The sequence below is a fragment of the Lonchura striata genome, chromosome 11, assembly GCF_046129695.1.
Source record: "Lonchura striata isolate bLonStr1 chromosome 11, bLonStr1.mat, whole genome shotgun sequence".
Taxonomy (NCBI): domain Eukaryota; kingdom Metazoa; phylum Chordata; class Aves; order Passeriformes; family Estrildidae; genus Lonchura; species Lonchura striata.
In genome coordinates, this window is record NC_134613.1 from 12059264 (window position 1) to 12072943 (window position 13680).

Here is a 13680-nt window from a genome sequence, read left to right on the forward strand (position 1 = left end):
AAATAGATGAGTGATGTGCACTCTCTTAGTGCTCTTCCACTGAATGATGTTTGATCATGTGCTGTATGCTGTGCTGTCATGGGAGAAGGTTATACTAGCTTTTCTTCTTGCTTGTCTTTTAGTGATCAAGGAAATTAGGCTTCCTAAATTTGGAAGTGACTTAATGCTAAGAAGACTCATAAGTTACATCAAGCTTTTGATTTTATATGTAGAAGACACACCAAAAGATGCAATTTCCCAGTAGGTAAAGAGGCGTTCCATTCATGGCATAGGTTTAAGATGTGCTATTTGAAATCTGAGGTTTTTGTGGAACTTGCTAACTATATTTTATGCTCGTAAACCAGTTTGAAGCCCCAAACACAATTTCATTTATCTTTATATTCTAAGCTTTATAGAGTCTGCAGAAGTGTCCATCTGTTCAGTCGAGATTGCTTCAAATAGTGAGTGGTCAGAGAGACGTAGCTGATAAAGGTCAAAGGAGCCTCTTGACCCCGTGGTTCTTGCCAAAGCAATTGGAGCGTAGGTCTGATATACAGTTAGATACAGCTTGCTAACGTGAGCTCCACTTTAATTGGTAATGATAGCAAGAATACACAGTAAAGTCACTGCTGAAAGAAAACAAAAAGTATCCAATATAGTAATTTATTACCAGTCAGTGGGTTTCACGCACTGGGTTGTTTTACCCCTGCAGTGGTCAGAGAAAGCAAAAAGGTACTCTAACACTTAACTGAAAATGGATGCCCTGCTGCTATCAGAGATGCATGGTGGTCAAACGATTGCCTGTGCCATTAGCTTGGTAATGTTTTCTCTATTGTAAACTCAGCTCCCCATGTTCTTCCTGTGCATCAGCTGCAGATTGAAGGCTTTCTCGTTTGTCTTCTATTTGTGCTGCCAATCATCAAGCTGCTGTTCACCAAGCACATTTCAAGGAGGCAATTTTTTTTTTATTCTTATCGACTACCATCTCTAGCAACTGAGGGCTCAGAGGATTTAGAAATAAATTTAATGCTTTAATTTACACTGTGCCAGCCATTTTGTGTGTTGTTTATGTATTTGTTTTCTGTGACAATTCAAGAGACAGTTATAAGTTTCCTATTTTTCAAAACTATGCATGAGATAGATTTATGTTTTGGGGACACAGGTACTTTTTCTTATGCTACTATTTCATTAAAAAGGTTGAAGAGAAAAATATTTTTGCAAGAAAAGATTATTTTTAACCTATTCAGTAGTTAAAAACAGATTAAAAATGCAAACCCAAATCCAGCAAAAGATAACACAGATATTCCTTCCCACTGTCAAGGATAAAATAAATTATGTAGAATAAAATAGAGCTATCATTGGCAGTATAATGTATGAGACCCTTAGGTGTGGTAACCATGCTTCAGTTAACAGTTCTTCAGTCTCCACAAAGTGCAAATGTAACAGGAGGGTAGGAGTACCTAAATAGCTTTTACAAGTAGATGTGTGATGTACTTATTTTTTGTGAGCCCAGAGCCAGATCAGTGATGAGATGTGATTCTGAGAAGTTGTGACTTCTGAACTTTTGTTGACAATCCAGTGACTGGCCTGATCAAGACACAGAAAATTCTTACCCATCAATAAATTCTGTTTGACAAATCTGCTATCCTCCTCTTTCATTTCTGTAACAGTTTCTGCACAATTTAGTTTTTTAAAAGCAAAATGTTTCCTGTTAATGTTAATGATTGTTACAGAGTTAATGAAGACTGATTCAATTATATTATGTCTTTGCAGTTTTTATTTTCTTTTTAATGTAATAAAAAGACTGCAGTAAAGACATATGACAAAGCCAATTGTAGATTTCAGTGAAATAAGCATATTGATATTATCAAATATCATTGTGATATTTCAAAAATGTCAAAAAACTTCCTAGAGGCTATAAGATATGGTGGTTTTGATGATTCTATATTGGGTTTTTGTTTAAAAACTCTTGTTTGACAATATATTGTACAATTGGATAGTCACAGAATATCTTCACTGAGCAAACAGTAGGGTGCTGGTATTTTAATAGTTAAGTTTGCATTAATTTATTAATAGTAAGTTTATTTAATAATGAAACAATTACTCTATAAAAGTCTATCAGATAAGACTTACTCTTTTATCATGCCCTTCAGTGGGCTGTTGTATTGTACCTGTATTAAAAGCCAATGGCCTAATTGCTGTCAAAATAAAAAAAAAATATCTTTAGAAGAAACTCTCAAGCAAATCAGAAATAGAAATCCCTGACCCCAAGAAAAATGAAATAGCAGTGCACCTTCTATGAATAAAACAGCCTTCCAGTCTCTTTGGCACTATTTCATGTAAGCTCCGCACATCTCTCCAGTCTCCCCCTGCCTAATCTACCTAAAAATTCCCATTAAAGTTGTTCAATTTCTAATATTTTCTTGAGCCTTTGCAGGTGGAAAGCGATGGACAAAGGAGGGGATTGAACTTGTTCAGTGTTAATGAAGCAAAAGATGTTCTTTCAAAGGAGAAAGCTCAAAGGAACAGAATTAAACCCCTTAAATATTACATAATTAAAAAACTTATTTAGAATCAGCATATGAGCTATCAACAGGATAGCTCCAACTTAGGCTTTGTACATCTTGATTTGTTCTGCAGGCACTGGGAGCTTTGGGACCAATTTTCTGCCACATCTATCCTGTTATGTTTGGGATAAAGTGAGAGAGCAATGAATAAAGAAGACCATAAGTCTGGAAGAAAAGTCACTTTTAATACTTCAGAACTTGCTTGGCATAAGAGTAGATACTTCTAGTGCTCTGAGAACTGAGCAACATCTATTCAGTGGTATCAAAGCAGCCTCTAAGTATATTTTGAATGCTGCTGCTGGTATTTCGCCTTTTAAAATTTCTACCTTGTGATTTTTTTTGCTCCTTTAGTTCCTTTATGTGGAATGAATGTCAAGATCATTCTTGTCAAATCTGTTTTTAGTACAAAACCCACAATAGAATACTTCTGGTAAACAGAAAGCAGATACGTGGAGGAAGTGCATACATATGAGGAGCTGAAAAAGTATGGGAATCCCTGTCAGCTAATGGAAGTATACATTTTAAGTGGAATACCATTCCCAGAACAAGCTGGATCCCAGTGGAAAAAGGCCTTTAGAGATGAGAAGGCAGCTAGGTAAAATAATACTTGAATTGCACTTCCCATGAAATTTTTATGTGATATATCTGTCTTAAATCTGTTAAAGGTAATGGCACATATTGGATGCAGTTGGAGGCCACAGTAAGCACAGCCCCCTGCTGCCCCCTTCCCATAGTCACAGGAAAATGTTTCCTTGGGTGCTAAGGATGAGTAACGGGGAAAAGATGTAGAGGAACAGGGTTGTAACTTGTGGAGCAGTGATGAATTGGATGCCAGAAAACTGGAACAGGCTTCTGAGAGATGCATATAATGCCCCATGCCAGTGAGTGTTTCAAGGGGCATTTGGAGAGTCTAGTTGGACTAAAGGATCCTGTAGGTCCCTTCCACCTGAAATAGTTTATTCTAGCTCGTCTGATCCTGGCTCCAACATCTCTAGTGGCAAGCTGGAGGGATGCTAGGGGATACAGGACATGCATGGAGAATAGCTTGGCATTTCAAAGCCTCTTTGAATCTTGCTCTTTCCTCAATATAGAAAACTTTTTCTGCTGTGGGTTAGTGATGCACAAGAGGTTCACATGTCTCAGGATATAATTTGAGTCTGTAGTCAGACTTTTTACTTCTTTAAAGCTAACAGTAGGCTGTGTCAAACTTTAAAACTAGAAATGTTTAAACTAGAAAAGGAAAGGTACAATATATAATAATCTGTTAATCTGTTTTTCAATATTCAACAAATGCAGTTCCCAACTGTCTGATTTGTAGTTAGTTTTATGGGTGTATTTCAATTTTCTGTAATCTTCTGTTGCAGACAATATCTTGCCCATATGTCCTAAATAGCATTTTATTTCTAAAGCTTTGGATGCTCACCTTCTTTCATTGGAATGAAATGCCTGTGGCAGAGAGCTAAGATAACTTGGCAGACAGTTTTAGGATCAATGTCAATAAGCTTTCATATTTCCAATAAAACATAAATGTTTATTGTGACTTTGTATGTAGTAGCATCACCAAATATCTCAATGGATTGACATTGTCACTGTGTTTTCCTTTGTTTGGATGGTGATTTCACTAAAGGTTTCTAAATGTTAATCAAGCAAATATAAGTCTATAGAAAGAGAAAATGATAGGCTAAGTAATAGTAGCTGCAATTAATGTCAAAGCTAGCCTGTGGATTCAAGTATTTGCATTCCATAAGGTACTTCCTAGCTATTAGAAAACAACATAATTAAAGACTGTTTTAATCCTTGTACTTAACTAGAATGTATTGTTTTTTTAAAAAGGAAAGAGGTAAAAAAACCTGAACAAGCAGTTATAATCTCTTACTTATGACTCCCTATTGAGATCTTTAAATGAGATTATGAATTTAGAGTACATTCTCATCTGCTTGGGAGCATCATTCCCTAAATAACAAAAAGCCAAATTATATTACTTCCTGAAACAAAGTAGTCACATGTCATAGAGTTTATGCAGTCAATTTTTTCCTTGTGTTATTTGTGCTAAAATATTAGCAGTTTAAAGATAGCTAATCCTATAAAATTATAGTTTGTAATATAAAAGGAGTTAGGTAAGGTGGTCATGAGAAAGATGAGGTAAAAAATGTTGCATTCCAGTAAGAGCTGGTTGCTGCTCTGTTTACTAACACTTGATGGGTTTTTTTGAGATTTAATTATCTTCAACAGAAAGTTCTTTGCATTAGAATAATGCTTCAAATTGTCAAAAGAAAATAAAAACTCAGAGTGATCTGGAAAACTCTTTATCATTTGTGATGTGGAAGGTGGTGTGATGGTATGCAGAAGTATTACTGAGATGAAAAGTTGCTTCTTGATGTCTCTTTCTGCTTGTGAAGGTGAGATAGGCTGAGCATGGTGCTGAGAGGACCTATGTTTTTTTTGTCCTGCTTGTGCAGGACAATAAAAACATACCAGTCATAAATGCTTAAAAAAAAGGGCAGAAGTGTCAACAAGGAGTTTATATTCCCTCAATTCTGGTGTTTCTCTGAAGGTGAAACATACTTCTTTGGTAGATGCAGCAGGATTATGATATAAGATGCTGTGTCACTGTGTGAACTCATCAGCTAATTTTCATAGTGCCTGGAGACATCCCTTCTACTGGAGTTCATCCCAGCATAGTGTCCACCCAAAGGCACTGGTAAAGAAAAGATACAAGATTCTCTTCTTAATGACAATGTATCACTTAAATAATGGACTTGTAAGGCTAAAATTGAGTGGGTTTTTTTTGTTGTTGCTTTTTTTTTGTGGAGATGATTTTGAGCATTTCCTTATGTTCACCTGACAGTTCATTAATAAGTTACTTCTGTATTTTAACATGTGATTCTAAAGTTGAGAGCAGCTGTAGCTCTTCTCAAATATTCTGGTTTCAAAACCTATGTTCTTTGTTCATTTGCTAACAACAGTAATTAGCCATGTGTATTTATTATGTTAGTGTGTAGAGTTGAAATTGTGCTTTATAAATGGCCGTTACTGTGAATGGGCTTTAAAGTTGGGGGAAAAGTATGGAGAATTATAGAAAATATGCAAGTAGGAAATAGGGTGGCACAAGGTGAAGTCACATGTTCACAAACATTGTAGTAACCTTTTTCTCTTAATCATTTTTAGCTAAGGTAATTAATTAATTGTGTGTGTGGAGATATATTTACCTAGGTTCCTTATTGTTCTTGCTTTGTGACTTATTTCAGATGGAGGTAACTTTTAGACAGTTTTGCATGTTTTGAAATAGGAAAAGGCATAGTCTTTATCCCGTGCAAATCCCCTATATCTATATTTATGTATATAGCCCATATAGCAAATTACAAAAAGTCATACAGATACTCAGAGTTTGCAAGAATCTTGTGCTATTGTAGCATTTGCTTCTCTGGCTTTGTTTTGAAAAAACAAATGTTTTATGGTATAAAATTTTCCAAAAATCCTCTTAAATTGAAATGAGACTTAGCAGAAGAAATACCAGCCTATAGTTTTTGCAAAGATACGTGCAATCTACAGTATGGCTGTGGAATTGAAGGAGCCTGGTTTATAGTATTTACACATGGATGTCTCTGTGGAAGCAAGTCTTTTTTACTTCATCAAAACTGAATAAATATAATTTAATTGAACTTAAAGGAGTTAATAGATTTTCTCTGTTCCATAGGCAATTCTGTGTTGATATCTTGAAAATTACAAAGAGCTGTTGGTTTTTTGTTTGGACATTTAATATTTTTCTTTCAGTTGACTGATACCAGCTGCATCCAACAGCCTTTTACTATTTTACCTGCTAAGACAAAATGGAACAATGCAAACTTTCATATTGTCTTGTTTGACCTGGAAAAACTTGAGGAACTTCTATCATCTCAGCTCAATGGACTAAAGTCATCAAAATCATTACACAACCAATACACTCTAGAAAGAGCTAAAAGTACTACTGAGAAAAGGGCACTGACATTAAAAAGAAATAAAACTGCTGCCTTCATACCTCAAGTAGATGGGCAGGCAGAGACCTTTTGTTCAGATCAAGTTCACAGAGATAATAATGCAGCTAGGCCAATGGAAGACAGTGGTGGCATAAAAAGATGGAAAAAAATTAAGAGTTCAAGAAAGATCAGAATGGAGCCATCAGGTAACATCGATGTGAACATCGCAACTGATACAGCTAAACTGCTTTTGTCATGTCTCCTACCATGGGGTGTAGATAAAGAAATAGACAATCTCTTTGCAAGACACCTGGACATCTTGAGGCTTCAGTGTCCTGTTTCTTTTGGCCTTGTGTCAGATGAAAGCCACCTCTCACTGATGTTGCCAGGATGGAAATGCACTGATTGTGGCATGCTAGAAGAACATGGAGTTCTCAATTTGTTTTCAAAAAGAGTCCTTGATTTATCAAACAAATACCTTGCTGCAACTGAAGGACAATTTGGAAAAAAGGATGGACCTGAGAATAATGATTATGGAACAAGGGACTTGGAAACAGTATTTTTCTTATTTAGTAGAATAGCTTTAATCAACAGGATAATTAACACACCTTCAGCAGTTACAGATGAAATTGAAAGGTAAGAACTTCATTGTGAGTGGACTATATTTTCTAATGTCTCTACATCCAAACTAATTCCTCCTAGTCACACTAATCCACTTGGTTATATTTTTCTGTCCCAAAGACACATAAAAATGAAGCATGCCTTAAAATAAAACACCAAGCCAATAACTTGATTTCAAAGAACAAGTCACAGCAGAGTAATCTCTAAACATAAATTACTGAATCGGTATTATTCCTGCCCCAAACCTTACCTCTGAAAAGTTTATTAGATAACACACAGCAAGTTACATACTTTTTGGGAAGAGGATCTTCAACAAGCACGTCTCCATACTTCCAGCTTCTGCATTCCTTCTGCAGGACTCTGAGGCTAACTCAGTTGGTTCGAGTGCTAATATCACTGACATTGAGTTCAATCCCTTTATGGGCCATTCACTTAAGAGGTGGGCTTCTGAGTCCCTTCCAGCTAAAGATATTCTGAAGTCTTCTATTCTTTTGTTGTTACTGAAAAATTAAAAAAACTTTTCTTAAATACGTGCTTCTTTAATGAAGCTTATCTTCTTTCTCTAGAGCTTTTTGACAGATATTCTTTGAAAAAAGGAGATCAGGATATAATAGTCTTTCCATTCTTTTTAGCAGATAAGAATTGATGCAGGATTATTTTTCAAAAGAGCAAGAACTTGAATTATCAGTTTTTTCAGAGAGCATTCTTTTCCTTGCAGTTCAAACTATGTAGAATAATGAGGTCTCTTTAGGCACATAGGGAGATGTGCATTAAGCACATTTTGCTGTTTAAGCTTCCACTCTCTATAAGCAATATACTTCCTTTGCCATGGAACCCTTGCCTTCACAGATAAATAAAACATAAGAGGGAAGAATAGTCTGCCCTAGTTATCCTATCTGAAGTACAATGCCCCCGGTAATGATGGCAGCTCCTGGGATTGAATGCCTCATCAGCCCTTATGTTGTGAGAACCATCCCAGATAGCATTTATGTTACTCAAAGCAAATTTATTGACTAAATGCTTTTTCAGTATTAAAGGAAAAATAACATGCTCAACATTATTTGACCAAACCAAATAGAGCATGCTAATCAGGCAATGGATATTTTCCACAAATTTTTTGTTGTTTGGCAAACATAGTGTTGGTCTGTATTTAGTTTTTTAGGGACAATTAACTTCAGTGTTGGTGATGCTATGGCCCCAAGGCAAGAAGGGGGGGACAGAAAATATTGATCTTGCAGCAAATATCTGCATCTCCCACAAAGCTTTAGGCACTCAACCTCTCTCAAGACATGTGCATCATCCCACAGGACAAATGCACATTTCTCATTTACTTTTGCTGCTAATCATGTTGCCTATTGGTCCATATTCAGTACAAACTCTTATATTAATACTTGTTTCAGGAGTCCAGCTTGAACATGAATTCATTTTCATGCAGAAAATACTTTATGCTTGCCTTTTATAGCACTCTTTTGGAAAGAGAATGTGACATTTAAATTAATTAGCATACCAAAATCAAACATTTTTCCCAGATATGGACATCCTGGCTTTGGAAATATATCCTGTAAAATTAAAAGTATTAAAGTTACTGCAAGGAAAAAAAAATGCCTTTTTATTTGTTTTGGGTTTTTTTTCCCCCCAGAACAACACTATATACTTTTAAGTTTTCTCTAAGATACATAAAGATATAAACCCTTCAACAAATGTTATTTTGGTGAGTTTTCCTTCAAAAAGTACAGTGTACAGCCAAACCTCTTTGGACAGTTGCATTATCCAAAACTAGTATGTTCAAGGGGAAAGAAACCTACATACTGAATTTGAATTCACCACAGTATTTGCAGAAATAGTTAGTAGGACAGCTCTCACAGCTTGCACAGGTTATGCTGTTGGTTTTTTGCAACTGACACAGCCTGTGAAAATAAAGGAACCTGGGGCAAAATGTGTCAGATCATAAAAGTGGGACAGAGACAGGATGAAGCTGTAAAGAAAAGATCTTCAACAAATTTATTTTCTCCAGCTTTTTAACATTTGTGTCTCGATCTTACAGCTCTCAAGCTGCAGGCTCTCAGAGTTGTTTGTTATTGTAAAGTCTTTTGAAATGTTACAATTGAAATGTTACAACTCACTGCTCATTGTAGTGAATTTGAAAGGCAAATACATTATTTTTTAAATGACATATAAATGTAGTTTTTTGCAGGTCACTCTTGTGATTTATTTAAAAGAAATAGTTCTAAATTGTGCAAGGGTTTTGAGTGTTTTTCTTTTCACTTCCTTTCTCCACCGTCCATATCCTTTGGTTTCAAGGAATAGGTTGCTGAGTTAGTGACTCAGAAAGAGCAATATGTACACGCTAGTCTCCTAAATTGTAGCCATCCACTGAAATCCCAAGTATTGTAATGATACTCTAAATTATTTACCACTGTGGAAAAAAAAAAACAGAAACCTATAAAAAAAGGCTTTTCATTTCCTTTGAACTTTTGTCCTGTGCATTAGGAAAAAAAAACCCAGACAAATTATTTTGTGAAAATGGTATTTTAATTCAGTTCTTTACATATGAATTTGTTTCTTCATTGCAAAATAAAGCTTCACATTTGGCTCCAAGTTTATTAGGGTTAAGTTCCTGCATTTGGATAGGACTTTTCAGTGTTGTATATTCGTGAATGTTTCAATACAAAATTGTAGACAAAAGAATGTGAGTGGCTTCTGAGGAGAAACTTAATTGGGGTTGATAGTAATTGATATCAGAATACCTACTGTAAAAAAATCCCAACCCTACCCTAATACATAAGATTTCTCGTATGTGTGTTCAGGTTTTGTTTAATAGTTTCATATTCTTTAAGCCCACAGAAACCAGAATCTGCACATGACAAGTGGCGAAATGTAGAAGCCATAACACTTTCATGCCCCAATTTTTATGCAGAATTACCAAGCAGTAAGTATGTGAATTGGCAGTATTAACTTTTAAGTATTCTGGTTTTGCATGCTTTTTGTTGCTAAAATGTAGAATTTAATTTCAGTAATGATAAAAAATGTTGCTCTTTATGCTATCCAATCTGCGAACAGAGAAACTGAATTACTGTTTCTTTTGTGAATATCATGAAAAATGTGTGAACAAAGTGTTAACTGGCATCAACAATATTTTTCCTGTTATGACAAAATGTTTTGTTGAGTTTCTAAAGACACTTCCCAGCAATCAGAAAAACAGCAATGTAATAAGACAAACACTGCCCTCACCCCCTTCCCCCATCTCCCTCATCACTATTATGTGTCCACCCAATAATATATACAGCCCTCCAAGCAAACTGTTGCCTTAGTAATACAAGCACCAATCCTGACTGTTCAATAATGCCTTTAGACTTCTGGCTCAGGGCAGAATAAAGTAATCTGTTCCTGTTAATGTCCCACAGGCCATTGCGCATCAATCTTGGCTTTGCAAGCCAGCCTTGGTTTGTTTGCAGTATGTAACTAACCAAAGAACATTTAAATAAAAATCTAAACAGAATATGGATGTTTTTCAGTACATGTTACCTGAAAAATATAGTGTTCCTCTTACAGAATAAGCCATGTCTAGACTGAAAACATGAATTCTTTTACATCAAATCTTGATGCTGTGTTGTGTAGGTAAACCTTAATATCCCCATCAAAAAGTAGTTACCTTTCCTTCACTGAATCCAACATGCACCACAACTGTGTAACTTGCAGTGACAGCAGAAATGTCCATTGGAAAAAAGAGATGGAGTGACAATAGAAAATAAGTAGGGGAAATGCATAGAAATAGTGACTAAAATGTTCCTGAGCATAAGAATAGATTTACTGAGTGACCTAAAAATTCTTAGGTAATTTAACTCATATGCATTATCTCCTAGTTCATACAGTTGTTCAGATTTACAAATTAAAATCTAGTCTGAGACTTGTAGATCTCAGAGATTCTAGGAACAACCTGTTCTTTAGCATCAAGGACAGGCTGAACAGCAGAACAGGGAATGCATAGTTAAATAGTGCAAAACATAAAGTGTTCTTAATATATTTAGAAAATTGTGATGAAAGAGTACTCCATGGAATATTGGTTCTCTGTTTAAAAAAACCAACCTAACAAAAAAACAGAAAAAAAACCAAAAAATCCAACACTAATTTAATTTAGGATAAGAATAAATGTTAAAGCAATAGATTGTCTGAAAACCTTGTGCTTATTTTATTGGGTGAGACCATATTCTAAGAAATTACATTTTTTCAGACCTTTTCAGGTACATTGCTGAAAATTTTAAAATGTTAAAATATTTTTATGTTTGTGTGCTTTTGTATATATTGTCAGTTCATAAACTATCTATGTGTTTTTCAGGTAAGAGTAGATATCATTCCCCAGACTTTGGGAGCATTGCATTGCTGAAACTCATTTGTTGTTGGAATGACCAATCTGTAAAGGTAGGAAATAGCCTGTGTCAGTTGTAGCAATGTAGTTCTTAAGTGCCATTTGCTGTAATTTAGTATTTGGAATCAGTAATGTGACCTAATAGTTATAATTTACGGGGAAACTGTTACATAAGTCATGCCATTCGGGTCTGTGGAAAGCAGATTAGTATTACAGTATGAAGTATGCCTTGAAGTAAATGTTTAGATGTGACAAAGTAGCTCTCCTACTAATTTTTCATCTAAGTGCTCTTGTTCATAGCATTTATTTAAGAAATTAGTTATTTTTTCTCTAACGACCACTTGTAACTTGCACCAAAAATGCCATTTTTGGCTCCATGAAACAAAAGACAAAAATAAGGGCAGTGTCCTATGTTAGTGTATTGTTAGAAGAAACTGAAAATGCCTTAGTGAAGGACAAAAATTCCAAGTCTTTAATTATTACAACAGTCTTTAAGAATAACTTGAAAGCCATGTAATTATGGGTTCTTCAGGTCAGATGATGCTCATTCTTATTATTAGTGAAGAATTTGAAGTCTAGAGAGATAAAAAACTTTTTGAGAGTTACAGCAGGGAAACAATCTAAGCAGTGAAATCTAGAGACCATTTTTCATTTTGGAAATATGCATTTAAATAAAGTTGTGTTGTTGTTTGAATGAGTTAATATTTAGGGATACAAAACTCAAGATATTATATGCTGACCACAATGGATTTTACTCCAGAAAGGGGAAATACCTGTTACAAATCTAGTTTATAATATTACTTCTGAAATTGAGTACAACTTTCTGCTACTTCAAATGCAAAGAATATTTTCCAGAGCTGAGTTTTGCAGGGGTGCTCCAGTAATAGTCCCCTGTTCTGTTAGACAGAAATAGTTTCTGCAAATATTCACATTCAATTGATTCCAGCATTTCATCTTGAGCTTATCAGTTTTTTATTATATTCCCACTGTCTGCACATCTTCCATATTATTTCTGAATTCTTTTTCTCTCCCCTTTCTCCTCTTACAGTAATATTTTTTTTCTTTTTAAACCTCAATAACTGGAGTTTTCATGTGGAATGCGTAAAATCTCTTGCTGACCTGGTCAGCCACTGAAACTCTTCAGAGAGTAGTTCATATATTTATGAAGCTGTGTTTGTAGCATAATTGATTATGTGAGATCTAGATATTTATATTTTTGAGTGTATTTAGCTACTGATCAGTGTATACAATGATACTGGTCTCATCTAGCACAGGAGGTTAGTTTGCTGAAAGATAAGGTATGGAATCAACTGCCTCACACTTTTTTACCTGAAAAGACCTTAAATTAAGACACTGAAATTGTCAAGTACTGCAAATAACATGCTCTCAATGCTTCTCAAATTTTAACATTATTCAGGTACAGCATTGTAGCTGCACTAAGTTTTGATAACCCACTTAGCACAGATTCTGGGTTGCTTGCCCACTAAATGCCATAAAACTTCTAAGATTCAAAAAAAAAAATATGTTGGCAGTAGGTATGAAATCTAGTTACCAGTAGTTTATATGAAATTATAGGTTTTTGTTGAAAGTAAGATTGTTTTGTTAAAACTTTATTTATGCATTCACAGTTTAATGCCCAATTTATTAATCCTGAGCAGCCTGATTAAGTACTCATGTACATTTAGCAAAAACATCTCTATTTAGGCTGTTTTTAAAACTTTTTCTGTTGTGGTCTTCCGTGATGGATACTGACTCTCAAACATGACCTGACCCAAAGGAATTACCAATTACTGGTTCCTCATCTCCTTTACAGCGCTGTAACAGATTCTGTGCAAACAAAGAAACTGAAAGAAACTGCTGCAAATTTTTTATCAAGGGGTCTACTGACTTGTTGAAGTTGAAGGCTGTAGGGACATAATTTTCTAAATAAGATTTTAGAAATTTATGTTTTTAACATATTTTTTAAGTATTTTCTTTTTCCCAGATGATTTGAAAGGAAAGGTCATTTTTATCTGTTTTGCTGTTCTGTCAGATAAAATATAGCCATTCCTTGCCACATTCCCATCCTACCCAGAAATGACTTGTGTGTTCATGTTTCCAGATTGGTATATGAAGGAAAAATATAGTTCAGTGGAAGTATCTAGACAACTGTCCTGATAATTACTGTGCAGAATTTGAGCGAAGCAGACTG

At 35.0% G+C, this 13680-nt stretch overlaps 1 protein-coding gene across 1 annotated transcript in view; it reads left to right on the forward strand.

The window, feature by feature from the left end:
* Positions 1–13680, forward strand: part of WDR72 (WD repeat domain 72) — a 91634-nt gene that overhangs the window by 36908 nt on the left and 41046 nt on the right. The window contains exons 14-16 of the mRNA XM_077785807.1: positions 6321–7138; positions 9961–10052; positions 11460–11542. Of these exons, the coding sequence (XP_077641933.1) occupies positions 6321–7138; positions 9961–10052; positions 11460–11542 (993 nt within the window). The remainder of the gene's footprint in view (positions 1–6320; positions 7139–9960; positions 10053–11459; positions 11543–13680) is intronic.